General features: G+C 43.7%; 2 protein-coding genes across 4 annotated transcripts in view; one reads left to right on the forward strand and one right to left on the reverse strand.

The window, feature by feature from the left end:
* Window positions 1-2,071: 2,071 nt before the first annotated feature.
* ARL3 (ADP ribosylation factor like GTPase 3) overlaps window positions 2,072-27,611 on the reverse strand; it is a 37,081-nt gene continuing 11,541 nt past the window's right edge. For both annotated transcript variants that reach the window (XM_047825940.1, XM_047825941.1), the window contains exons 4-6: window positions 12,966-13,016; window positions 11,186-11,371; window positions 2,072-2,347 (exon numbers count right to left, since the gene is read on the reverse strand). In XM_047825940.1, coding sequence (XP_047681896.1) covers window positions 2,300-2,347; window positions 11,186-11,371; window positions 12,966-13,016 — 285 coding nt within the window. In that variant the 3' untranslated portion in view covers window positions 2,072-2,299. The remainder of the gene's footprint in view (window positions 2,348-11,185; window positions 11,372-12,965; window positions 13,017-27,611) is intronic.
* Window positions 4,357-27,611, forward strand: part of SFXN2 (sideroflexin 2) — a 59,158-nt gene continuing 35,903 nt past the window's right edge. Inside the window, exon 1 of one of the 2 annotated variants that reach the window (XM_047825935.1) lies at window positions 4,357-4,599. The gene's annotated coding sequence lies outside the window, so the exon portion shown is untranslated. The remainder of the gene's footprint in view (window positions 4,600-27,611) is intronic. The other variant, XM_047825929.1, reaches the window with a different exon arrangement.

The raw sequence follows: 27,611 nt of genomic DNA on the forward strand, positions 1-27,611 counted from the left end.
TTCAAATTCCGCCTTCTGGTCCTGGCCGCAGGGGTGGGGTGGGGCCGGGAGAGGAGAGAGGACTTCAGGAGCGTTTTGTTTTTACAAATGGGAGCTTTCAAGCTGCATTTTTCAGGCTCGGCTCCTCCAGCCCAGGAGCCCCCGGAGGGTTCAGTAGGGCTCAAAGGGAAGATGAAAGCTTGTGACATCCGCAATGGCTCTGTCTTTAGCTGCAAAGCAAATCTGAGTATTCACAGAGGCTGTTATCAGAGGACGGCCTGTGGCTTCTGCGGGCTGGCCAAGGCCTTGGGAGGGCTCTTTCAAACAGTTCCCTAAGTTGATGGTAAAAGAACAAAAATACTTCACAGGCGGTCCACTGCCAGAGTCAAAAGTTTCACGTCACAGTGTTCCAAATGGCAGAGCTCAAAGCAGGCATTTTGCCCCTCAGGTAACATCCCTGGTGCCCTATTTGGAGGGAAAAGCCATTTTCAAGTGCTAGACCCACGTTGCCAGCCTGACAGAAGAGTGATTGCTGGTTCCTTCTCATTCTGTTTTGCCTCTGTTCAAAGCCGAGAGAGGCACCTGGGTGAGACCGCGAAGCCAGAGGAGGAGGCTGCAGAGAGCAAGGAGCTCAGGGGTTTAAAAAAACCTCACCCGCTTTTGTTTTGCAAGTCCTTGCTGGTCTGTCCACAGCCACCCCAGGGCACCTTTTCATCTCTGGCGTTGTTAATGACTTTCACCCCAGACCATCTTGGAAGCTGATCCTGCTGCAGCCTCACCTGTACAACTTGGTCCAAAAAAAAAAAAAAAAAAGCTGGGTACTGAGGCCCTGGGGCTGGAGTGGCCCCTTCCGTCTGTTCCCATGCCTCCGCGGGTTTGGGAAGGGCCACCTCCCAGGATGAGAAGGCAGCTGGCCTCCCGGGACCCACCAGCCACTGAACAGTAACAGTCTCTGATTCACTCTCTGAAAACCCCTGAGCTCAGGCACCAGAACAGAGTTCAATTCAGGAGCCGAGCGTCGTCCTGGCCTGCTTTCCCGTGTCTGAAGCTGGGGATTTCTTAGGGCTCAGGGAAACAAGCTCTTTCTGCAACACAGGGCGGGAGAAGTCTCCTGCCCTCCTTCTCCACTCGACCCCCTCAGAGGCACATTTTGCTGAAGAGAGGCAGAGGACACCAGCGGCTGGGGTGACTCTGGCTCCCCTGGGCATGGCCTTGGCAATCACACACACCCGTGTTCTTCCCAGCAGCAAACCCTCTCCACCCATGAGCATCCCACACCAAGTTGCCAGCACTGTAAAAATTGATCTTTTCTAAAAATCGATCTGCCAGCCTTTTCTCAGTGGAGCAGGTTCATGGTAAAGCTGCATTTATTTTTGAAATCTGATAGCAGCGGCCTATTGTGATCATTTAAACGGAATTCTTTGAGCTTTAGAAATCCCTTCTATAGGACGGCCACGGAGAAGCCGGCTAATCTCAGAGTCGGAGGCTCACTGCTTCACTGAGCTGGAGAAAGCCTGTTTACGCTAGCCTGAGCCCTCGATGTGAGGGCTTTTTAAGGACCTTGTAATTTTTCTGGAATTAAACCTCCCACCTCTCCTTACATTCCAGATGTCATTACAGTCAAAAGTCATAAGAATTTGCTTCCCTGTGTGGCTGGCTGGCGGGGAGGAGGTATGTTTCTGTGGTGACTTGTTTGCAAGAAAGGTTTTTTTTCCCCTCTCTCTCCAAAGGGTGAGGATTACACACGCAGTCTCCTACCTGCAGGACGAGATGGTTTAATCATCTGCTATCCCTCCCCTCCCCCCCAGCTCCTTCCCACCCCAGCTCAGTCTGTGATGGTAAAACTCACTGCCCAGCACCAGCAAACACCGTCTGTGGCTTCAGAACCATGGGGGGAGGGGGGAATGTAAGGGACAGGTCAGGAAATAAATGAATGCAGCATAAGCTGCTTCTTCCTCTTTTCCTTTCTTTCTTTTTTGAAAGAAAAAAAAAGCCCACTGGAATCGTCTAAACTGCAATGTAATCTCTTGCTCATTTAAAAGATCTCATTTTCTAATCATGTGCTTTGAGACATTTAATACTATTTCAATTATGCCGAGGAAATAATATAATTCCTTTATTTGAAAAATGATACTGAACCTCAGAGATCAGTTAAATCTACTGCTGGAATGGGGATTCTTTTTAAACTGTGTTGTTCCCTCTCTTCAAACAGCTGTAGCTGTACACAGATGGAAAAACATTTGGTCAGAAAGCAGCAAATTAGTGTTTTTCAGGACAGAATTCAGCTCCCGCAGCTCCCGCGTCTCCATTCGTCTAGATTTTATTTCTTCTTTGCATTGACATTTTTGCAGACCCAGTTCATGCCGTCCTTTGAGGGAAATGGGCAGAGAAAGGCAGTGTTAGTTGTAAGAAAGGCACAACGCGCTCAAACCCCGGAAGGGAGTGGGGGGCGGGGGTGGGTGTCTGGGTCCTCCCTCCCCTCCCCCTGAGCTCCAGGGAGTTTGGTGGCCCCAGGGGCCCACCTGGGTGACCGACCAGGCACAGTGGCCTCCTGGGGAGGAGAAAGGGTGGGGGGGGGGGGGCCTCTGAGAGCCCAGGGGGAAGATGGGAGGGGGAGTGCCCAGTGTCTGAACTTGAGATGGATCCTCAGGAACTCCCTCTGAAAAAATAAACACATCTGCCTGGATCCAAGGCCTGATTGAAGAGCTATCAGAGATTCCAGCCATTTTTGGCTTTTTCTAAAAGCTGACCTTTGCTAGGGCATTTAATTCAATAAGTCACCCTTCTGGTGCCCCGGTGTGTTTACAGTGTGACAGTGTACACTTGGCTTAAATTAAATTTTTTTGGAAAAACAAGCCAACTGCAGTGTGTGTGTGACGAGACACACACTGGGGCAATGTGCATTTCTCTCTCTTAGGGCAGCGCTACACAGAGGTTTAAAAGGGCTGGCCTGATTCTTGCAGCTTTAAGCACTACCAAGCTGAGGGACTGGGGAGAAGGTTCCCTTAAAGGCACAGTGACCTTGAACGTGTCCTCTCTTAGAAGGCTGGAGAGGGACAGGGGTAAAAACCACACAATGCCTACAGCCACCTGGCAGGCAGCATGATTTCTCATGGATGCCAGGTCTGCCAGAGATGACCTCCTTTTCAGCCCCCTCTGGAGCCATCCCTGAATGCTCTCCCTTTCCCCAGAGTCCCTCCGACCTTCAGGGGTGTATGGAGTTCCCTCAGAAGCCTCGCACAAAATCAAAGGAAGCTCCTGCAATGAGTCCCTTTCCTCTGCATCTGTAACACATACTACGCTCCCAGTCACATTTGCACATCTCAGGGCACACATGACATGCAGAGCCCCGCATTTCCTGTGACCATGGAGCTAGTACTTGAACCTGAACAGCTGAGGCAGCTTAAAGTAATAAATATCAGCTGACACCCTTGGCCATTCGGAGCATTAATCCCATAAACAATACATCACTGCAAAACAACCAGCAGGCATCCTATCTCCTGGCTAATCTGACCATAACCTGAATTTACAGTGATTAAAACTCTGCCAGTTGCCATCAGAGCACTTGGGCAGGAGAACCAGATAATCCGTTGGCTGTCCCAGGGCAGACCTTAGGGTGTTTGCCAAGATGTGGCTGGCCATGGCCCAAAGCCCAAAGGTGGACAGCACCTGGCAACGGTGGGGGCAGGGGTGGGGGGATGCGGGGTGGGAGGAAGGTGGCTCCAAATGCATCTCCAGTTACAACTGGGTCAGCTACCTACTCTGAAAAGCTGAGGCCAATTTTAAGACCATTTTATGAAAAGGATTAATTTAAAGAGAAGCATGTTTAATTTTAGTAGCTAATTGGTTTCCAGGAAAAAAAAAAAAAGATCACCTGCCAGGAGACAAAAAAGATTTTACAAATAAAAGAGCGATGAATAAGATAACCATCTTCTCTTTGCCTTCGAAGCTGAATAGCTCAGCACTTACGTAGCACTTTCCACCTTCAGGAACCCGTACGAACACTATCAAAAGGTGTGTACCTCAATATTTTCTCCTCTAGAGAGACTTGCAGATTTTATCAAATCTTCTCAGAGAAATGAAGAACCGTGTTCCCACACTACATGAATGGCACTTCCCCCCACCTCGGTTTATGGCTGATTATGGGGAGGGGAGGGTTCTTTTTATTATATGTAACAGAACATGAATGCAGTCAAAGAGATAGGAAAAATATTTACTCAGCTGCAGGAACGCAAAGCAGAATGTGGAGGGTGAGGGGCAGCTTTTCCCCAGTTATCTGTTATGGAGGCAGAGGGGATTTAAACCAGGGAGCCCTGGGGGGTGGGGGGGCAGTGTCTTCCAGATGTCTATGTGGGCCAGGGGTGGCAAAGCCCTTCCAACCACAGTCCTGCCAACAGAGGGCGCTCAGAGGTCAGCACCCACCGGCTGACCTGCTGGCCCCTAGGCCCGCACAGCTGCCGCCTGCAACCTGAAGGAGTGTGGGAAGCACGGGGAGAACGAATAAGGGCAAAGCCCTGTGGCTGCTCTGGCTCTCGGAGGAGGTTGTCCCGGTCTGAAGCGGCTGGAGGTTGGGGAACTGTACCTTTCCTGTTCGTATCCAGTGGAGAACCTGAGCTGGAGGTAAGAGGTATTGGGGAGGCCACGGTTAACGGGTTAATGCCTCTTCAATCAAATCAGGGCAGGCTGTGCCAAGCTGCCCACGGGAAAGGAAAGACAGTGGTGTTGCCCAGGATCCCTGAGACAAGGGTCCATATCAGACTGGCCCGAGGCGGTGTTCGCAGAACCTAGCATGGTATCATGGTATCTGATCTACAGTAGACAATTAATTAGTTTTTTAAAAGTTTATTTATTTACTTTTGGGGGGTAGGGGCAGGGAGGGAGAGAGAGAATCCCAAGCAGGCTCTGCATCCGGTCAGCAGGGAGCCGGATGTGGGGCTCGAACCATGAGACCATGACCTGAGCTGAAACCAAGAGTCGGAGGCCTAACCAGCTACCCAGGTGCCCCAGTAGATGCTTAATTTATATCTTTTAAATTAATCCTTGTAACAACGCCCAAAGTAAGCACTATTATAATTTCCACAGGACAGTGAGGAAATGGGGGCACAGAATCACGTGAGGCAGAGGCGGGCTGTGAACCCAGGCAAGAGCTCCAGCACCCTCGCTCTTTAGCCAGTTACTATTTCCCAGTGAATGCCTCAAGCTTAGAGAGAAGGTGGGAATCGCCCTGAAGTTGGGAAAGAGGGCGATCCAGGGTCTTCTTTGTTATGACTTCCAGCTGATACAGGGTCATGAGACCGGAAGAGCCCCCAGCCAGGCACCCTGCTCGGTTTTGCTGCAGCTCAGGTGCCAGAGGCTGTTTTTGGCCACTTAACTCTCAGGATTCCCGGCTGCTGCTGCTGCTGCGTGTGGAAGCCTGCATATTTACCTTGCGATCGTTAGCATATTAACTATGTGCCAGACCACTGCCTCCGGTGGCAAGTCCACGTTTAGAGGAAACTAAGAGGAAGGACCCTCTCTGCTCCTCGTATTACCACACTGCTCGCGCCTCAACTCGGCAAGGCTTTGTTTTTTAAAAACTGATGACTGGGTAAAGGTGATCATCTACTTGAAGCAGGTTACTGCTTTGCCTCTAAAGAAGGAAATGAACTCATAGGTTTGTTTAATGGTTGAACTTTTATTGTTTAAAAACTGGTTTGACCAAATTTTTGCACATTTGATCTTCGTCACAGGACGACAATCTTATGGCACGGGTAGCCCTCCCCTCTCTTCCTCCACCACAACCTCCCTCTGACCAGCTTTGCTGAAACTGGATCTGAATTGATTAGCTTCAGTGCAATAGTAGAGACTAAAGAGAGACCTCGACCCTCAAATACTGGGCTTTGTTTAGCATCATGGAAAGGAAAGGCATTTACTATGTCATGATGTTACTCCCTATGATAAATGCTGGGAAACATACAAGGCTCCCCCTAACCACATGGGTGGAGGCCAAGGAGTCACACACAGATCCCTGCATTCCAAGATTGGAGGTGCGATGCCCCTTTCTAGGGAAGAGTGGCCTCTGACTGCGCTGCTCCTTTGAGCTTGCTCTCTCTACAGTGCATCCATCACTGCCTGATGGTTGGAAGAGAGCAGTAGTAGCCGTGGTTGGGTGGGCCTGGCTTGTAATGCCATGAGGACTAGGCAGTCACATCAGTAATTGCTTTAAGATGACAAGGAGCTCAGAGCACTGCTGTCTGTCCTGTTGTGCCACTGGGCCCCCAGGGTCAAGGAGCAGCTGGGTGCAGTGTACATAAAATATTGCTTGCTATTAATATTTTTTCTGGAGACAAAGGGTACTGTACCAGAGAGGTAGCAAAATCGCATGTCCCAAGTTTGTTTTCTTGGTCTACGGAGAGGTTTGAAAATTTAAAAATAAACCTGAGGTCTGACTTGTAGATAAGCAGTTCCACATACACTTGGAGTCAAAAATAACTGATGTCAGGCCTTAGAAAGAAGTGGTAAATGTCGTGTTTTTTTTTTTTTTTTAATACTGAAATTCTGTTGGCTTATTAAGGGAAAAATCCCCTAGATCAAGGAAAAAAGCAACAAAAACAAGAAACTTGGCCAGTGAATGTTTAACGGCCATCTGCAAAGCACTCTGAAGTGCAGCTCACACATCGGGGCTCAGACTGCTAGTGGTCTTTTCTACGTAGGTTAGATGGTTGTGAGCCAGATCGTTACTCCTGTTTGGAGAAGGAAGATAGGGAATGTGGGAGAGATGTGGGAAGGAAGGTGAGCACAAGGTGGAGGGCCCGGAGAGCAATCCCCAGGGAAACCTTCTGCTAGCTCCAAACTACTGGTGTAGACAGGCCTCGGTTATGACTGATGCTAGAGGCCAGGTTGAAACTGCTGATCTCTGTGCTGAAATGAAATGATAATCTGGTGTAATTTTAGTTAAATACACATTGGTGTTTTAGAGAGGGAGTATCTTCAAACACCTGGAACTGTACAAGAGCAGAGGAGAGCTGTGGTTTGGGGTTCCAATTCAGGTTTGCAGGTGGAAGAGGGACTGACTTCACTACCTTCCTCTGGCTCTAAGCCAGATCCTTTGTTCACTATTTTCTAGGCGCCCAGGAACAGAAGAGAGTCCTGGAGCCAGATGTCATGCACTGGGACAGGGCCGAGCCCAAGGGCACAGAGGGAGGCTGCCCCCATGTCTGCAAGGCAGTCTGGCTGAGGGGCTGCAGGTCTCCCATCCTAGACATTTTTCAGTTTCTCCTCTCTCTGCATTCAACTACTTGACATAACTGGGTCTTTTCTGTTCACTCCTCGGGATTATGCGCCTCTCAGCAGGACAGAGTTTCTAAGATTGATGTTTTCCTTCAGTTTCTAGTGCCCTTTACCTATGCTCTGCTTTTGACAGTTTCCCATGAAAACCTGCTTTAATCACATGATGGCCTGGCCTCCTCATCACCATCAATCAGGCAAAGAAAGACTTGTTCTGAACTCTCCCAAAGCCCTCAAAAGTCAATTTCCACACCCAGAGCAGGAGCTATTGAACAACACGTGGACCGCCTGTCCTTGTAAAGACCACACATGTTTGCCTCCAGAATATCAGGTAGAAGAAGAACCTGAAATCCATCCCAGGAATCACTAACTTTCATAATCTCAAATTACGTGTCTAAACTACTCAGCTAAGGAGAAATGATACACCTGCCCCATCAGTCCGGAGGGTTTAGCTCAGATCTGTGGCTGCTCCTCCGTTCACCCACCTGAGGGTGTCACTTTTCTGGGAAGAGGCAGGTCTCACAAATGAATTTAGATTAAACATATACACTCAAACACAATGTAAATAGGGACATTATCTTTGAACACCTGAAACTGTCACAGAAATTCCAGGTCTTTTTAAAAACCTTTGTACAATTTCTTTCAGGGTCATTAGAGCTGGGGTGCCAGATGTTACTTGACCCATTTAACGCCTGATCAAGCTTTGCCCATTACTGACCAGTTTTCAGGGGGTAGTGAGTGGAAAAGTGGGAGGGTAGAGTAGGAGGAGGAAACAGGAGTTTAGGGAATTTTAGTAATTATTACACAGTATCCATACCTGAAAGTGATCTTATGGACATTTTTCTAGTGACGCCTTTCATTTTGAGGAATACTTAAAGCCTTAATGAATTAAGAATCATTAAAGTCTTGCACTTGAACTAAGCAATGCAGGAAAAGAGTTCCATGTAAGTGACTCTTTTTAAAGTGAAAACCAAGAAACTGGCTGAGTGGGCAAGAGAGGGAGTCAGAAGTATTACCTGAGGGAGGGACATGGTCAATCAGTGCCTCACAATGAAAAGCGACTCCACAGAAAACTCCCCGACCTTTCTCCAGTCCCCAAAGGTTACCATTAAAGGACAATAGACAGCAGATTCCCTTCTTAATTAACATTTTTATTAAATAACCCATTTCAAATAATGGTTAAATTCTCTAAATTTATATCATTCTATTAACCATAATCTAATCTCATTAACCTTGAAATCCCAGTCTTAACTACCCAATTCTATACACCATGGTACTATCTACTAAACTAATTAAGTGACCTTCAAACTATTTCTCCTCCATATAAAATCATTATTTTTTTGGTTCACAGTTCTTTGTTGTATCTCTCTTGATATCATTTCTTTTGAACCTGGTTGCTGAAGGTCCTGATCTGAGAAGAACTTTCTGAACAAAATCAAACCACACATGACTATTTCACTCGATTCAAACTGCTTGATTTTAAAGCCCTCCCCCTTCCACCCCCACCCTCTGTCTAATAGCTCACTGTATCTTTTTTGGCATAAAGATCCTGTGACTTAAAGGGAACTCCATTTCTAGAGTGGTGATGACACAGCCAGGAACACAGAGCTCTCTACCCTTGTAATCTCCACCTGACTGGAGAGGGGGAGCAGAGGCCAGGCAGACAATGACGAGGGCTCCCTCCCAACCTCCAGGCCCCTCTGAAGAAGCACCCTTGACTTGAATGCCACTACTCTAAATACTGATTCTAGATAACTCTAGGCCTCCTTCTGACATCCCTAAGGCTGGCTGAAGAAACAAGAGACTCACTGTTAATTCCAGCTTTGCTTTTTCCTCCTTTTGGCACTCTGGCCCAGTGAGGATTACAGAGCAGTCAGTTCCCACTTTCTCAGGCGTATGCACACAAAACGTATTTATTTCCTCCAGTCCCACCTTTAGAGTCCCCATCTCAAGATGTTTTTTTTTTCAAATCTATACCCAAAGTGGGGCTCGAACTCACAGTCCCAAGATCAAGAGTCCCATGCTCTACCAACTGAGCCAGCCAGGCATCCTTGTTCTCTATTTTCTATATTTGCATTCTAAACCATTTAGAGGCAGAATCCTCTTCCTGAAGTAGTTTGTGCAAACACAAGAAAGCTACTGTCTTTTCCCGGACCTCCTCCTCCCCAAAATAACCTCAGGCTTCCTGAATAGCATTTTATGCACAATCCAGGTAACTGCCTTAGGCAAAACTTGGGTTTCTTTTTTTAAGTGAGAAGCTAAATAAAATGATTAAAGTTTACCTATCAAAACCATCCTGGGTTGCAGCATACTTGTTGGACCAGCTTGTAAATTAAGCTGAAAAATGCAGTTAATTTGAAACCTGATAGACCTATAATCACATATGTGACTGCCATTTTATGGAGGAGACTCGAGAAGAAAAAACTATTAGTGGGATTAGTTCCTTTGTTGAGCAGGATTAGGGGAGAGTAAAGAACTTTTCAGTTTTTGGTTTTATATACTTGTATATGATTAACAATTACTTTTAATATATTACTTTTATAATCAGAGTCTAGAAAGGAAGGACAGAAATAAGAGTCCACACCTGCCCCCTCCCCAAACCTAAAACTCACAGGGACCCACAGAGCTCTGCCATCCATTCTGGGGACGCAGCGAAGGTAGTGTCTGGCTACTTGAGAGCCCCGTAATGCGCATGCGCACGGAGCGTTTCCGAGGGTGCAGGTATTGAGGAGTGTGGAGGAGGAGGCGCCTGCCCTGTGCTGGCTGGTCTGCCCTCAGATCCGGAGGCCAAGCACGGGAGCAGGCTCTGGCTGTTTGTGTAACAAAAAGAAAAAATCCAAGGCAGCAAACAGATGGAACAACTGAGATAATTCTTGGAAGTGATTATTTGCTTGAGATAAAAGCAGTCAGGCAGTTTTAAGACAAATCAATGTCAAATGTCTTAGGAGAGAGGGAAAAAGGGTATTAGAAGGGAGATGGAGAGAGGCTGCAGGACAAAAATTGAGAATCAAATCCCAACAAACCAAGCTGAGAGAAAAGCAAACCGGCCATGCTATTATGACACACGCCATATGGCAATGAGGGAAGATACCATTTCTTCAGATGTTGTTAAGCCCCACAGCATCCTAGAGCAGTACTGCCTGGTTCTCACAGCACTGTGTCACTTCCCTGGCAGGTACACCAGATGTTTAAAATGACGCATGGGGAACATGCTGGGGCTCCAGCGTAAAGAAGTAGCCCTGAGTGTCAACTGGTCTGAGGCTGCCTGGTGGGAAGCATCAGAGCTGAAATGGTTTATCATTCTTTGAGGATATAGGCTCTCAGGTATCTGGGATACAACCATTTTCTGCCCTAAATTAATAACAAATGAGGGGGAGACTGCTCTTCTGGTATACGGTTCCTCAGTAGAAAGCATGATGGGGCTTTCTGTCAGCAGAAGCCTCCCGGCGGGAAACCAACCTGAAGTAACAGGAAAGAGACACCACCCCCGCGGGCAGTGGAGATAGCCAACAGAAAAATCAAAACACTTCTAGGATAACTGGTGTGCGTATTGTTGATGGCTGTTACCACGGGAACACAACTATTTAGCATCCATAATATTAGACACAACACAAACCCCCAACCCAATCATCAAAGAATCCTAGAGTTAGAAAGCATCTCCGAAGGTCTTCGGTTCTGACCTCCTACCCAGTGGGGTAGTCTGTCCTGTGTGTGGGTGGTTTATCTGTGGCTTTCCTGGAACAGTTAATGATTATCAGATTGGTTGCTAAGTAAAAAGAACCAAACTCCTCTGTGCCCTTCACATCCTGGAGCGGTTCATCTACTAATCGAAAGCTATTTGTTTCAGATCTTTTTCTATCTAGATCAGCCCAACCAGTGAGACAGACCACACTGGTTGGGTGCCACGTTGCCAGGTAACCAAGCCTTCTGGTAATCTCACCTGAACGCCCTCGCCTGTGAGAGCTGAGCAGGACTGGATCTGCCAGACTCGGTCTCGGATGGTGTGCAGATTCAGTCCTTCTGCAATTTCAGAGGCGGGGGCTGCCGTGAGCAAATCCTGCTTGTTAGCAAAGATGAGCACTGGCACACAACTTAGTTTTTCTTCCTCCAGTAATTCAGCTAGTTCCTGGATCATTTTGGGAATGGATGGGAAGGGAAGGATGAAAACGATGATATTTAACCATGTACTTCTAATTAGAAAAAAAATAAAAGTATTAAGCTGATCAACTAGCAACTTCCAAGGGCAGTGGTTCTCAAACTCGAGGCTGTGGAAAAATTCCCTGGCAGATTCCTGGGCCCACCCCAGAGTAGGTGACTGTGGGATGTTTGAGGTAGGGCCTAGGAATCTGCATTTCAATACACTCCCCAGGTGGCTCTGCTATAGGGGATTCAGAGATCATACTTTAAGAAATGCTGTTAAAAAGAAAACACAGGTTGTGGACGGAGATTTAAAATTTACTCAAGGCTATTTTCTGCAAATGACTTTCAACGCGCGCGTGCGCGCGCGCACACACACACACACACACACACATTTTAAACTGAAAATGACAATGACTTTATAGACTAATTCTGTTTCCTCAATCTCTACCTTCAAAACATGCATGCATGTGCACTGCACTTCATCAAACCCACATCCTAAAATCCATTTGGCAACATCTCTGATGTTTTGGTTACTGGTTGGGGTCTACACGTATGCTGATTCTGTCTGCAATATGCAGAGGAGAGGGTATGTATTTACCTAAGAGGACTCCCCTCTTCCCTATGAAACTCACATTTTAGCTACTTAAGATACTTAGGCTGTCAAAGGGAACTGGAGGGTTCAAGAGGCAGATGATTCTATAACACCCTTTACCCCTAAGCTCATGTTTAGCATTGCTTCACATGAGTGATGACAGAGAAACCATCAAGGTATGGAAAGGAGAGGGGTTGTCTCCAGGAGTCTGGAAAGTTCTCAAACTAATTTTCAGGAAAAAGGAACATAAACACGGGGAGTACTACCTTTGGAAGGCCACCTGTGGTAGTTTAGGACACAGGCCAAGGACTCTGCACAATTCTCTAAAGAGGTCATTCTTCTTCTTGCTCCTTATCAGTATATTCAGTCTCGGTAAAATGGTCTATGCCCACTGCTTCTCTATTTAAAATTGTGTACACAAATTGCACCGTGTAATCATGTTGACGTGTACTTTGCATTTGAAGCCATATTTGGGTTCAAAGCATATCTACTCTTGGCTTGGAAGCAAGGGCAGCTTAGTCTTGGCTTGCATATTTCCTAAGATCCCCTCAAATTTGTCAAAGATACCCTTGGATCAATTAGGTTGGTATTGAAAACTGTACCCAGAAATGACAAATGAACTGTTCCTCGGGGTTCATTTCTCAGTGGCCTGGGAAGACACTGGAAGAGCTTTTGGGCATGGTGGTAAGGTCCATTTGCTTATATCTTGGTTTATTTAATTTGACTGAAACTCAAAGGCTGTAACCAAAAAATAGTTTAAAGGATTCTCAAGTAATTTCCTTATAGGAAACCTTTTTTTCCTGTTTTTTTTTTTTTTTTTTTTTTTTTTTTTTTTTGTTGCAACTGGTATTTTTGCCTGCTTGCCAGAAAGACTGCCTTGTTTAAACCTCAAAGGTTAAACAACAATACCTTCCTCACTCTCATATATTTACAAGGTAGATTAATGAATACCCAGTTATTTTAAAAATATCTCAACAGAATTATTTACCTGACCCGTCTCTTCAAATCTTTTTCTGTCTGCGCTGTCAATTACATATATCTGTAAAGTAAAAGGAGAAGGTTACTTTAATAAGCAGATATGGAAAAAGACGGGGCACTTTCTGCGGAAGGAGCAAAGAATCCCCAGTCAGTAGATTTCTCATTAGCACAGCATACAGAAACTGAACTGAAAACTCTTACCACATCTATGCATGCAAAGTAAACTAACAAATTAATTGATTGATTAAATGGGGGTATCCAAAAAATATGTCCAGCTAAGAGATGTCAGGAGAACCAAGCAGGACAAAAACAGCTACGTGTGTTGTGCACTCACTAAACATTCTTGCTTAGATTTACCCTGTTAGTTCTTGTTATGACCCTATGAGATCAGTTTCATTATTCTCCCATTTTATACAAAGACAAACATGAGCCCAAAGAAGTTAAGTTCGTTGTTCAAGTTCTATCTGGTACTCAACAAGAGTGGGATTCAAACCCGGACCTACCCGACAGTAAAGTCCACAGGTGCTCTTAAGCACTCTGCTGTTCTGCTTCCCAAAATGTCAGAAAGGGATGGTGTTTTGAGGCATTTACAAGTGCTATAGTCCTGGAACATCACGGCTCTGAAAGGACATCCTGTAGTATGAACTATACACTGACTTCAGGTGCTGAGGTAGGAGACCCTCTGATCTCCATTCCATCCCCACCTTCTTAGGCTTGCCGGGAGGTTAAGATCAAGTACTGGAAATAGCAAGGGCTTTGCCAGAAGTAAGAGAAGTCTCAAGATTCTCTGTTAAAATGATAAATCCCAAGCTTTTTCTCCCATCACTGAATTTTATTAATTGCATAAATAACATCCTATAATCACAAGGGAAATGAAGACCAAAAAAGAAAAATCATCTATAGTTTTAGAACCCAAACACATTAATTATTTTAATTTCTTATGAAAGTTCCCTTCTAATTCTTCTTTATAATTAAAAAAGAAAATTAGAGATATAATTTTGTAGGCCTTTTTTTCATTAAATGACAAATGTTTTCCCAGTTGCTAATCTTAAAAATTATCAAATTTGCAAATCTTTTTATTTAAAAAGATGTTTATTTATTTTTGAGGGAGGGAGGGAGGGAGGGGCAGAGAGAGAACCCCAAGCAGGCTCCACACTGTCAGCACAGAGTCTGATGTGGGGCTTGAACTCATGAACCGGGAGATTATGACCTGAGCCAGAATCAAGAGTCAGGTGCTTAACTGACTAGGCCACCCAGGTGCCCCTGCAAAAGAATTGTTACTGGGAGCACCTGGGTGGCTCAGTCAGTTAAACGCCCAACTCTTGGTTTCAGCTCAGGTCATGATCTCATGGTTTGTGAGTTTGAGCCCCGTGTCTGGCTCTGTGCTGACAGCATGGAGCCTGCTTGGGGTTCTCTCTCTTCTTCTCTCTCTGCCGCTCCCTGGCTTGCTCTCTCTCTCTCTCTCTCTCTCCCCCTCTCTCAAAAAAAAATAGACATTTAAAAACATTAAAAAAGAATTGTTATTAAACTAATGGTATTAATGGAAACACTCTTTTAAAAGAGAATATTCACCAAAAAGCAACAATAAAAAAACCAATCTGCAAGTCTCACCTTTACCTCCCTTCAGTTACATAAACTGGTACACCGTGATGCACACAGGCGTTTCTGTATGCATGTCCAATTCTGTGCTATTCTGAAAATTCACTCTTTTGAAAGAAAAATTAAAATTCCTTTGCTTAATGCTCTCTCATTTAGAGTAACTAGTGCCAAATATTATAGTGGGAACCAAGTTTCAGCCTTTCCTCTGAAGAATACCCTATGTGTCTACCTATGTGTCTTTCATGGAGAATCAAAGATGGATGTGTTTGGCCTTGGTATTTTTTTTTTTTTTTTGCAGCCTTATTGTTGTTGTTAATATTACTCTGACTCAATGTCAATACATGCATTAATGGGTTCCGCACACCAAGGATACCCCAGATTTGATACTGACTGATAAGTAAGCATGTAGAACATGGTGGTAGCTTTGTTTTTCTCCTGGAGGGGTGGGCATTTTTAAAGTAGCAGGCGTTGAAGGGGCGCCTGGGTGCCTCAGTCAGTTAAGCGTCCTACTTTGGCTCAGGTCATGATCTTATGGCTCATTGAGTTCGAGCCTGCTTTGGATTCTGTGTCTCCCCATCTCTCTGCCTCTTCCCCCCCCCCCACCCCCCAAGTCACACTCTGTCTCTCCCTCTCTCAAAAATAAACATTTAAAAAATGTTTTTGAAAAGGAGGCATTGTATAAACATAGATGCGGAAAGAAGGAATGCAGTGGGAGAGTAAACCTCAATGTAGAGTTGATTGGAGTTAGAGTTGGGGGTCTACAGGCGACTAGGATGGTCTTCACTCAGGCAACAGTGCCAGGGAGGGAAGAGGGGTCAGGTGATCGCTGGGAGGGGGTTTTGGGCTCAGAGGGCTGCCCAAAGGCAGGAAGCAGGTCATTGGGCAAGAAAGAAATTAGAAAGTAGGAAAAACTCTGCTTGGGAGCAAAGGGTGTAAGAAGGTAAGAGTGGAAAGAGGAGGCTGAGACAAGGCTGAGAAGACAAAGACACAGTTAGGAAATTGATGTCTGACATGATGAAAAACAGGCAGTTGGAGGGAAGTGAGGACGGGAAAGGTGGTTTAAATCACACACAAGAAAGATTACCAAATACCAGAGTCTGAAGGTGAATGAGAAGGCATTTTTAACTTAAAATTGCTAAATTACTTGCCATTTATTGCTTTGACATGAAATTTCACAGGAAACATTTTCATTAAAAGATACAAAAGGAGGAGGCACCTGGTGGGCTCAGTTGGTGGAGTCTGTGACTCCTGATCTCTCTCTGGGTCATGAGTTTGAGGCCTACGTTAGGGGTAGAGATTACTTAAAAAAAAATTCAAAAGGAACATTTTACTCAACTACACATAAATTCTATCATTTAGTATGTTGCCCACATAACTTACAAAATTTGAAAATTACTACACAGTTATTCCTGGAGTCTATGAAATAACTGCCGAATTTATTAAAAGGGCCAAGTAAAAAGTCATTAGCACAAGCCAGGTTTTGGTGATCCCACAAATCTGTTTTTCTGCAGTTCTCCCTGTCACCTCCCTTCCCCAGTGCTGTCCAGTGTCTTCATGTGAGTATCTGTTTTCTTCTGGTCAATAGCTAAGGATAAGGGTGGCCTTCTTTTTTTTTTTTTTTTTTTTTTTTTTTTTTTTAAGTAGCTGTTAATCTAGTCATGTAAAAAAAAAAGTTTTTAGAAACTTTTTAATCCAAAGGGTGCCTGAGTGGCTCAGTCGGTTAAGTGTATGACTCTTGGTTTCACTTCAGGTCATGATCTCAGGGTTTGGGAGATTGAGCCCTGCATTGGGCTTTGTGCTGACAGTTCAGAGTCTGGGACTCTTTCTCTCTCTCTCTGCTCCTCCCCTGCTCACTCTCTCTCTCTCTCTCAAAATAAATAAATAGGGGCGCCTGGGTGGCTCAGTTGGTTAAGCGTCAAACTTTAGCTCTGGTCATGATCTCATAGTTTGTGGATTGGAGCCCAGCGTCCGGCTCTGTGCTGACAGCTCACAGCCTGGAGCCTGCTTTGGATTCTGTCTCCCTCTCTCTCTGTCCCTCCCCAACTCACGCTCTCTCTCTCTCTCTCAAAAATAAATAAACATTAATAAATAAATAAACCTTAAAAAAAAAAAAGGAAGTTTTTAATCCCAAAACAAACTACTACTAAAAAAAAAAATACTCTGAAAGTATCAGGGAAAGTTAAATGTTTATAGTGCTCCTGACTGATCTTAAAACCTTCAAAAGTCAAGTTTCATAAAGCTATTCTAAAATCAAGTTACTGGTATCATGGTACTCAGAATGATGCTTTAGGTAAATAAAGCAAGGCCAATTCATATCTTCTTTGGCAATTGTTTTGAATTTTTTATTTGGTTGTGGGAGGAAGAGCTAGAGAAAAAGATTTTTTCTTGATGGAAGGTCAACCAACTCTATCCAGAGACTAGTTAGTTATCTAGCATGGGAAGGGAGAAGCTCTTTGTTTCTCCTCTTGCTTCTGGTCCTCCTCCCTCCTGCTGCCACCTCTTGGCCATTTTACTGGTCCTAAGTATTTCTCAAGAGGGGTAAGCAGAGATGAAGAGAGATGACATTAACGAGTGGGATTTTTATGTTAGCTCCAGCAAAAGTCTAAGAGGAAGCTGAAATTGACAAGGTTTTTGGGTAATGTGGTTTTTGATTATTTGTGCTCTAGTAGTATGATTGATGCTCAGGTGTGAGTGATATCATGGAAATAATGCAAGAGACTGTTTGAGATCCATCTCACTTGATGCCTCTACTCTGGATATGGAAATGATGACACTTGCTTTGTTTATATTGTTACATTTGAACAAAAAACCGGTAATAAAGTAAATGGAGTTTAGTAGTAATAGTACCATATCTGAAAAAAATTGTGTATTTTCTAATCTGTCAAAAAGCTGTTATTTTCTGGCCCAAGAGAAATGGAAGACTTTCTATCCCCTCCCTTTTATGATCCCTCAAGTTTTGTTTCCTAGTCACTCTCCCTAAATTATTAAAGCTGAAGTCAGCTGTTGTCAATATCATTTTCCCTGAGAATAACCGACATTTTTAGGAGTTTCCCTGACTCTTTCAAACCTCTAGAGAACCAATGAATGTTTAAAAGTGGGGTTTGTCAATCTTTTCCTACAAGGAGTCAGGTGGTAAATATTTTAGGCTTTGTGGCCTATACAATCTCTTTCATAAGTACTGAACTTTGTTATTGTAGTGTAGAAGCAACCATAAAAAAATCTAAACAAGTGGACGTGGTTGTGTCCCAATAGTACTTTATTTATGGACACTGAACTTGAAATTTCATATTATTTTCACGTGTCGTGAAATCTTCTTTTTTCAATTTTTTCCCCCAACCATTTAAAAATGTAAAAACCGGGGCGCCTGGGTGGCTCAGTCGGTTGAGCGTCCGACTTCGGCTCAGGTCATGGTCTCACGGTTTGTGAGTTTGAGCCCTGCGTCGGGCTCTGTGCTGATGGCTCAGAAGCCTGGAGCCTGCTTCAGATTCTGTGTCTCCCTCTCTCTCTGCCCCTTCCCCGCTCATGCTCTGTCTCTCTCTGTCTCTCAAAAATGAATAAACGTTAGAAAAAAAATAAAAAATAAAATAAAAATAAAAAATAAAAAATAAAAATGTAAAAACCATTCTTTGCTCACAGGCTACATAACAATAGGAGGTAGTCTGGATCAGTTTGTCAGACACCTGCTCCAAAGTAAGAATTTCTTATTGCACTCTAGAGATAAAAGAATTAACCAGGCAACTAAATGTGTCAAGCTTCAACCCTGCTCTTCTAGGCAGTATGGAGGCTAGGGTAATAGGTCTTTTCAACTAACAATGAATAACTATTAAATACAGACAAACTAATATAACCCATCAACCACTGCCACTCCAAACTGCTTATGAAACTGGCAGACAGGGCTGAGTCACTGGCCTTAGACTCTAACCCTGGGGACTCAGCTGCTCCCCCAGACTTGTTTAATCTCAAACAGCACTGGAAAATAATGAAAGGTTAACTCGGAATCCAAAACACTGTCTGGAATTGGCAGTCTAAGGTGGCTGGAGAAAGCTCCTCTGGGGCAGCTCTGAACTGACTTTTACTGGATTGTACGATAATTCCTGGGCACTCTCGGCTAATAAGAAGTGTGGAATCCTGGGTCATGTTACAAATACCTTGCAGTCTACCCTCAAGGTGTTAGAGCTTGTGATTTAAAATTACCCTGATCTGTGGAGCAGAAAGTTTTAGGGGCCTCCTTATGGAGCCTCATGGTCATTAATGTCCTTATATATTGCTCTTATTTGGGTATTTCTTTCAAAGTACCTAATCTAGCAGATGAACAAACTGAACTGCTATTTTTCTCAACCATCTGCTTTTTCCTAATAGCTCCCCCCACCACCAATTTTATTGAGGTATAACTGGCATAGAGCACTGTACAAGTTGAAGGTGTACAGCATAGTGATTTGACTTGAGGGGCGCCTGGGTGGCTCAGTTGGTTAAGCGTCCAACTTCAGCTCAGGTCATGATATCACAGTCCATGGATTCAAGCCCCACATCCGGCTCTGTGCTGACAGCTCACAGCCTGGAGCCTGTTTCGGATTCTGTGTCTCCCTCCCTCTCTGCCCCTCCCCTGCTCATGCTCTGTCTCTCTCAAAAATAAATAAACATAAAAAAAATGATTCGACTTGAATCTACAGTTTCACTGATTCACTTTAATTTTTAAGCAGTTTTTATTTATAGTATTGGATAGATGGCACGTACAGTTCCATGTACCCCACCTCACCTCAACTCCCTCCCCCAGCCTCCCCTAGTAACATCTTGCATCAGTGTGGCGGCACATTTGTCACAGTTCATGAACCAATATTGATATATCAGGTTCATTCTCTGTTTTAAAGTTCTGTGGGTTTCAACTGACCCATAATAACATGTAAACACCTTACAGTTTCATAGAGAATAGTTATTCTAAAAACCCTCTGTATGTTGCCTACTCATCCATCCCTCCACTCCCCCCTCCCCCCACCCAGGGAGTTGGCAACCACTAATCTTTTACTTGTAGAGATTTTTACTAATTTCTATAGTTTGCCTTTTAAAAAATGTCATATCGTTGAAAACAGTATGTATCTTTTTCAGATTGACTTTCACTTAGCAGTATGCATTTAAGTTTCCTCCATGTCTTTTTGTGGCTTGATAGGTTATCAAAAAATTTTTTTAAATAAATATTTTTTTCATTTCTTTTTATCAAGAAATAGCATCCTATTATATAGATGTACCACAGTTTGTTTATTCATTCACCTACCGCAGGACATCTCAGTTGCTTCCAATTTTTGGTAATTATGAATAAAGTAATAAATAAGTATTCATGTGCCAGATTTTGTGTGGATATAAGTTTTCATCTAATTAGTTAGATTCCTTGAAGAGTGACTACTGGATCACAGAGTTTGGTAAGACTATATTTAGCTTTGTAAGAAACTGCAAATTGTCTTCCAAAGTGGTTATACCATTTTGCATTCCTACCAGCAATGAATAGGACTTCCTTCATCCTTGTCAGCATTTGGTATTGTCAGTTTTTTGGATTTTAGCCATTCTAGTAGATACGTAGTGGCATTTCAATGTTTTAATTTTCAGGTCCCTAAGATGTTGAACATCTTTTCATATGCTTATCTGTGTATCTTCCATGGTGAGGTGTCTGTTCAGATCTTTTGCCCATTTTTAATTCAGTTGTTTGTTTTCTTATTGTTGAGTTTTAAGAGTTCTTTTTGTATTTTAGATATAAGTACTTTATCAGATATGTGCTTTACAAATATTTTCCCTTAGCCTGTGGCTTGTCTCTTCATTTTCTTAACAGTGTCTTTCTTTTTTCTTTTCTTTTCTTCTCTTTCTTTTCTTTTTTTAGAGAGAGAGAGAAAGAGGGCACAAGTGAGCAAGGGGTAGAGAGAGAATCTCAGGAGGGGGTGAGAGAGAAAGAAGTGGGGCTCACCCAAAGTGGGGCTCATATTCACCCGAAGCAGGGCTCGAGCTCACCCCACGTGGGACTCAAACTCACGAACTGTGAGATCATGACCTGAGCTGAAGTCAGATGCTTAATGAAAGAACCACGCAGGCACCCACAGTGTCTTTCTCAGAGCAGAAGTTTTAAATTCTAATAAAGTATATCTTACAAATTTTTGCTTCATGGATTGTGCTTTTGGTACTATACCTAAAACCTTATTACCAAACCCAGGCTATCTAGATTTTTCTCCTGTATTATCTTCTAGAAATATTTTAGATTTAGGTTTTATATTTAGGTCTAAGATCCATTTTGAGTTAATTTTTTAAAAAATTTTTTAACGTTTATTTATTTTTGAGAGACAGTGCGAGAAGGGGAGGGGCAGAGAAAGAGGGACACAGAATCTGAAGCAGGCTCCAGGCTCTGAGCTGTCAGCACAGAGCCCGACATGGGGCTTGAACTCACGAACCATGAGATCATGCCCTGAGCCAAAGCCAGACGTTTAACCGACTGAGCCACCTAGGTGCCCCAATTTTTTTTAAGTTTATTTTTTGAGAGAGAGTGCACGCACGCACACACACACACACACACGCGCGCGCGCAAGTGAGGGAGGGACAGAGAGAGAAGGAGACCAAGGATCTGAATTGGGCTCCATGCTGACAGCAGAGATAGTTTGTCATTCTAAAAATCCTTGAACCCGTGAACTGCGAGATCATGTCCTGAGCCAAAATTAGATGCCTAAATGATTGAGCCACCCAAGCACCCCTTGAGTTAATGGATGTCCCACTGTTCTAGTATCATTTGCTAAAAAGACTGTCCTTCCTTTGTTGAATTGTCTTGCTCCTTTGCCAAAGATCAGTTGACAGTATTCCCGTGGGTTTATTTCTGAGCTCTCTATCCTGTTCTGTTGATCAATTTATTCTTTCTCTAATACATGCTGTCTTGATTACTGTAGCTTTATAGTAAGTCTTGAAGCCAGGTAGTCAGTCCTCCAACTTTGTTCTTCTTTAGTATTGTATTCTTTTGCCTTTGCATATACACGTAATCAATTTGCCAAATCCACAAAATAGCTCACGTGGATTTTGCCTGAGATTGTGCTGAATCTATAGCTGATCTATCTAATCTATATAACAAATTGGGTGGATTTGACATTTTAGCAATATTGAGTCTTCCAGTCCGTGAGCATGAAATATCTCCTTATTTGTTTAGATCTTCCTTTTTTTTTTTTTAATATTTATTTAGAGAGAGAGAAAGAGACTGGCATGTGTGTGCACACATGAGTGCAACCAGGGGAGAGAGAGAGACGGAGGGAGAGAGAGACAGAGAGAGAAAATCCCAAGTAGACTTCACACTTTCACACTATCTATCAGTGCAGAGCCTGCTGCAGGACTCAATCTCATGAACCCTAAGATTTTTAAAAAAAATTTTTAATGTTTATTTATTTTAGAGAGAGTCAGCGAGCATGACAGGAGGGGCAGAGAGAGAGGGAGACACAGAATTGGAAGCAGGCTCCAGGTTCTAAGCTGTCAGCACAGAGTCCAATGTGGGACTCAAACTCACTAATTGAGAGATCATGACCTAAGCCGAAGCTGGACGCCCAACCCACTGAGCCACCCAGGCACTCCTTTAATTTTTTTTTTTTAACATTTATTTATTTTTGAGAGACAGAGGGACAGAGCACGAGTGGGGGAGGGGCAGAGAGAGAGAGAAAAACACATAATCCAAAGCAGACTCCAGGCTATAAGCTGTCAGCACGGAGCCTGATGTGGGCCTTGAACCCACAAACCGTGAGATCATGACCTGAGCCGAAGTTGGATGCTTAACCAACTGAGCCACCTCGGCACCCCCGAACCCTGGGATCTTGACCTGAGCCAAAATCAAGAGTCGGACACTTAACCGACTGAGCCACCCAGGTGCCCCTAGATCTTCTTTGATTTGTTAGTTTTGTAGTCTTCTTCATACAGATTCTGTATATATTTTGTTATATACAAGCCTAAGCATTTCTTTTTTGGGGGTGCTAATATAAATGGCATTTTTCTTTTCATTTCAAATGTCAATTGTTCAATGCTGGTATAAAGGAAAGCAATGGACTTTTGTGTACTAACCTTATATCCTGCAAAATGCAACTTATTTCAGGAGTTTCCTTGTTGATTTTGGGATTTGAAATACTTTCAATGATCAGTTTTTCTAACATGTAGCTGCATATCACAATTTAGAGACTGATCTTTTAAATTTATATTTCAAGTATTTGTGAGTAATATATGATGGCTTGGATTTGTTTTAAAACACTTAAAAAAGTAGGGGGAATTGGTGGAGGGGGAGGTGAAACAAGATTGCCAAAAATGAAAGTAAGGAAGCTAGGTAATGGGTAGGCATATGATGGTTTGTTATACTATTTTCTTGACATTTGCATAAATTTGGAAATTTCTAAAATTAAAAAATTATATGTTAAGAATGGACACAGGGGCACCTGGGTGGCTCAGTCAGTTAGGCGTCTGACTCTTTTTTTCTTCCTAAATGTTCATTTTTGAGAAAGAGAGCACGCAAGAGTGGGGGTGGGGGGTGGGCACAGAAAGAGAGGGGAACAGAGGATCTGAAGCAGGCCCTGTGCTGACAGCAGCAAGCCCTATGCGGGGCTAGAACTCGTGAGATCATGACCTGAGCCAAAGCTGGATGCTTAAATGACTGAGCCACCCAAGTGACCCAAACTTCCGACTCTTAATTTCAGCTCACTTCAGGACAGGATCTCACAGTTCAGGGGACTGAGCCCCGAGTTGGGCTCTGAGCTGACAGTGCGGAGCTTGCTTGGGATTCTCTCTGCCCCTCCCCTGCGTGTTCTCTTTCTCTCTCTCAAAACAAATAAATAAACTTAAAAAAAAAAAAAAGAATGGGCACATTATTTGAGATTACAGGTTTCTTTCTATAATAAATGGAAATTTTTCCTTTTCTCACAATTCTCTTCTATTCTCCTAGAAGGTATATAATATATTTTGGAGGAATAACTGGATAGATGGATAAGCAGATAGATGTATATATCTCATCTTTTTCTTCTCATCCATTTATTATTTTTTTATTTTTTAAAGGAATGAACAGTTGTTTTTTTTAATTTTTTTTTTTCGACGTTTATTTATTTTTGGGACAGAGAGAGACAGAGCATGAACGGGGGAAGGGCAGAGAGAGAGGGAGACACAGAATCGGAAACAGTCTCCAGGCTCCGAGCCATCAGCCTAGAGCCTGACGCGGGGCTCGAACTCACAGACCACAAGATCGTGACCTGGCTGAAGTCGGACACTTAACCGACTGCGCCACCCAGGCGCCCCGAACAGTTGTTTTTTTAATTAAAATTATTTTTTATTTATTAAAAATATTTAAAAAATTTTAAAATATTTATTTTTGAGAGACACTGAGAGACACAGCACAAGTGGGGGAGGGGAAGAGAGAGAGCGGGAGACACAGAATCTGGAGCAGACTCCAGGCTCTGAGCTGTCAGCACAGCACAAACCATGAGATCATGACCTGAGCTGAAGTTGGACGCTTAACCAACTGAGCCACCAGAGCGCTCCTATTAAAAAATTTTAACTTTATATATTTTGAGAGAGACAGAGACAACATGAGTGGGGGGGAGGGCAGAGAGAGAAAGAGAGAGAATCCCAAGCAGGCTCCCTGCTGCCAGTGCAGAGCCTGATGTGGGGCTTGAACTCACAAAACTATGAGATCATGACCTGAGCCAAAATCAAGAGTCGGGTGCTTAACTGACAGAGCTACCCAGGCAACCCCCCCATTTTTTTTTTTTTTTAATTTTAGAGAGAGTGAGTGCGAGAGGGGGAGAGGGACAAAGGGAAACAGAAAGAATCTTAAGCAAGCTCTATGCTCAGTGCAGAGCCGATGCAGGTTGGATCCCATGACCCTGGGATCACAACAACCTGAGCCAAAATTAAGAGTCAGATAGTCAACTGACTAAGCCACCCAGGCACCCCTTATTTATTTAATTTTTAAATGTTTATTTATTTTGAGAGAGAATGCATGGGCGTGGGAGGGGCAGAGAGAGAGGGAGAGATAGAATCCCAAGCAGGCTTCAAACTGTCAGTACAGAGCCCGATAAGAAGCTCAATCTCATGACCCGTGAGATCGTGATCTGAGCTGAAATCGAGAGTCAGACACTTAACCGACTGAGCCACCCACGCACCCCTCTCCTCATCCATTTAAACCTCTAACCTGGCACTAGGTATATACTTGAACTTACCTTCACTGAGGGCAAGAAATAAGAGAAGGCTGTGGGATGCCTATGTCAGTACCTCATGTGTTTATTGATTTGATGATAGCACAGTTTTACATTTTGGTATTATTCTCCATTTAAGAATTGTGGGGAGTAAATGAATTCACTACTTCTCATAAACCCCTCCTGAAGTAAATGTTCTACCTATTTTATAGAAGGAATTAACAAGCCCTTGGACTTAACCACAATGATGCAGAATCAGAGAACCTCAGAGTTGGAAGTGAATTTAGAAGTTATATAATTCTATATTATACCTAATGTCAGAATCCATCTGTAACAGTTGTCCATTTCATTTGGCACTTTTCTAAGCACTTGGGATACAACAGTTTGGGAGGAAAAGCAAGGTCCCTGTCTTTGTGGACATTACGTTCCAGGAGGGAGAAGGGTAATAAATAAAAACACGTCTGATACTGATAGGTCTAATCGAAGAGAAAAAAAAAAAAAAGAGAAAAATTATAGTGCCAGAAGGGTAGGGATAGGAGTCATAATTTTAAATATAGTAATCAGAGAAAGTCTCAGTGGTAAAAGTGACATGTGAGCAGAGACTTGAAGGAGGTAAGGGAAGAAGCCATGAGGATATCTAAGGGGAAAGAATCCTAGCACTGCAAATAGCAATGACCAAGGCCCTGAGGTGGGAGTATGCCAGTGTTCCAGGAACAGCAAGCAGGCCCGTGTGGCTGGCACCAAGCTAGAGAGGGGAAAGATGAGACAGGTAAGACAAACCAGAAGGTAGGGGGCCTTGCAGGCCATTGTAAGGCCACTGGCTTTATTGTGACATTGGGAAGCTTATGTTTGAATGGGATCACTATAGATACAGCATTGAGAAGAGACTTGAGGGAGGAAAGGCAGAAGCAAGGAGACTAGTGAGGATGACACTGCAGTAATCAATGCATGGTAGCAGGGGGATGGAAAGGAGTGGTTGGATTCTAGAAATATTCTGAAGTAGAACTGACAGGACTGGCTGATAGGTCAGAGGTGGGGGGTGAGAAGAAAAGGAGCCAAGGATGACTCCAATGATTTTGGATGAACGGAATTGTCATTTACTGAGAAGACTGTAGAAGAAGCAGGTTTGGGGAGGGGTGGATGGAGACTGGAATTTGGTTTCGGACCTATTCAGGTTGAAGAGGCTTACTGGCCACTGAAGTGGAGATACCAAACAGGCAGCTGGCTACATATGAAACTGAGGTTCAAGCGAGAGTTTCCAGCTGGAGATAATACATTGGGATTCACCAGCTTGTAGGTGGTAACTAATACCTTAAATTGGATGAGATCACTTAAGCCACAACTTAGAGAAGAAAAGCAAAGGCTGAATTCTAGAGCCCTCCAACATTTGCAGGTTGGGAAACAAGGGGAAAAACAGCAGTGGAGACTGAGGAAGAGTAGCCAGTGAGATAGGAGGAAAATCCAAGATAGAATGGTTTTCTGGAAAACAGGGGAAGATAAAGTTTCAAGGACAGCATGACTGACTTCATTAACTGTGCAGATACATCAAGTAAGAGGAGGATGGAAAACCTTAGCAACGTGGATTCTTGGTGAGCTTGAATGGAGGGTTCAAGAGAGAATGGGAGGAGGAAGTGAGGACAGAGAACTCAAAAAACTCTTTAACAGAGTTTTGTTTTAAAAAGAGGCTGAGGGGCACACCTGGGTGACTCAGCCAGTTAAGTGTCCAACTCTTGATCTCAGTTCAGGTCTTTTTTTTTTTTTTTAATGTATTTTATGTATTCATTTTTGTTTGTTTATTTGGAGAGTGTGTGTGTGCAAGTGGGGGAGGGGAAGAGAGAGGGAGAGAGAGAATTCCAAGCTGGCTCTGCAGTGTCAGCATGGAGCCTGATGTGGGGCTCGAGCTCATGAGCCAAGAGATCATGACCTGAGCCAAAGTTGGACGCTTAAGTGACTGAGCCACCCAGGTGCCCCAACTCAGGTCTTGATCTCAGGCTCATGAGTTCAAGCCTCACACTGGGCTCCACCCTGGGTGTGAAGCCTACTTGAAAAAGTAAATAAAAATAGAGGCTGAGGACTAGGACTAGGACTAGATGGGATACACGGTCAGGACAAGAGTTTTTTGTTTCTAAACAAGAGAAACCACAGGCTGTGTGTATGCCAAAAGAATGATCCAGTAGAAAGGCACTTAGGAAGCAGAAGCAGAGAGTGAAGTTATTTGAGATGTGGGATGACGTCTATTGGTAATGAATGAACACACCAGCATGGCTGTTCCTTGTCTATAGGCAGAATTGTAGTAAATTCAAACTTTTCACTAGAGTTTAATGAAAAGAATGTGCAATTTATTTTCCTATGCAAGTTCATGAGACCCCATTGTTTTAGGTTATGATCGTGACAGCGAGTAGCTGAGGTTGGGTGGGTGAGAAAATCCCTGAAGGGGAGGTGAAGGAACGGAGAAGCTGAGGTGTTGGAGAAATCAAGTATGTGGATAGTGAAATCTCCAGGATTCCGAAATGGTAGTCCTGTGGAACGTGACAGTGAGCTGGGAGCTAAAATCTCAGCCCCTTCCTGAATGCTGCCTGAGCCAGGAATCTCCAATGCATGAGTCAACTGCTTCTACTTCTGGACGGTTAAAATGATAGACTTTTTCCTTATTCTGAGTTAAACTCTACCACCTAATACTTCCCAAATTGCTCCTTACCCAGTCCTCTAGAACTATTCATGATGAAGCTAATCTCTCTGACTTGATAGCTCTCAAAGCAACTGAAAAAACAGTTCCAAGTTTCTTTTCTAGAAAGAACATCTGTCTTTCAACCATTCCTTATGCATCATTATTTCCAGGACTTCCACCATCTTGGTTGCCTCTTTGGGATCCTCTTACT

This window comes from Prionailurus viverrinus, chromosome D2 (genome assembly GCF_022837055.1).
Source record: "Prionailurus viverrinus isolate Anna chromosome D2, UM_Priviv_1.0, whole genome shotgun sequence".
NCBI classification, from domain to species: Eukaryota; Metazoa; Chordata; class Mammalia; order Carnivora; family Felidae; genus Prionailurus; species Prionailurus viverrinus.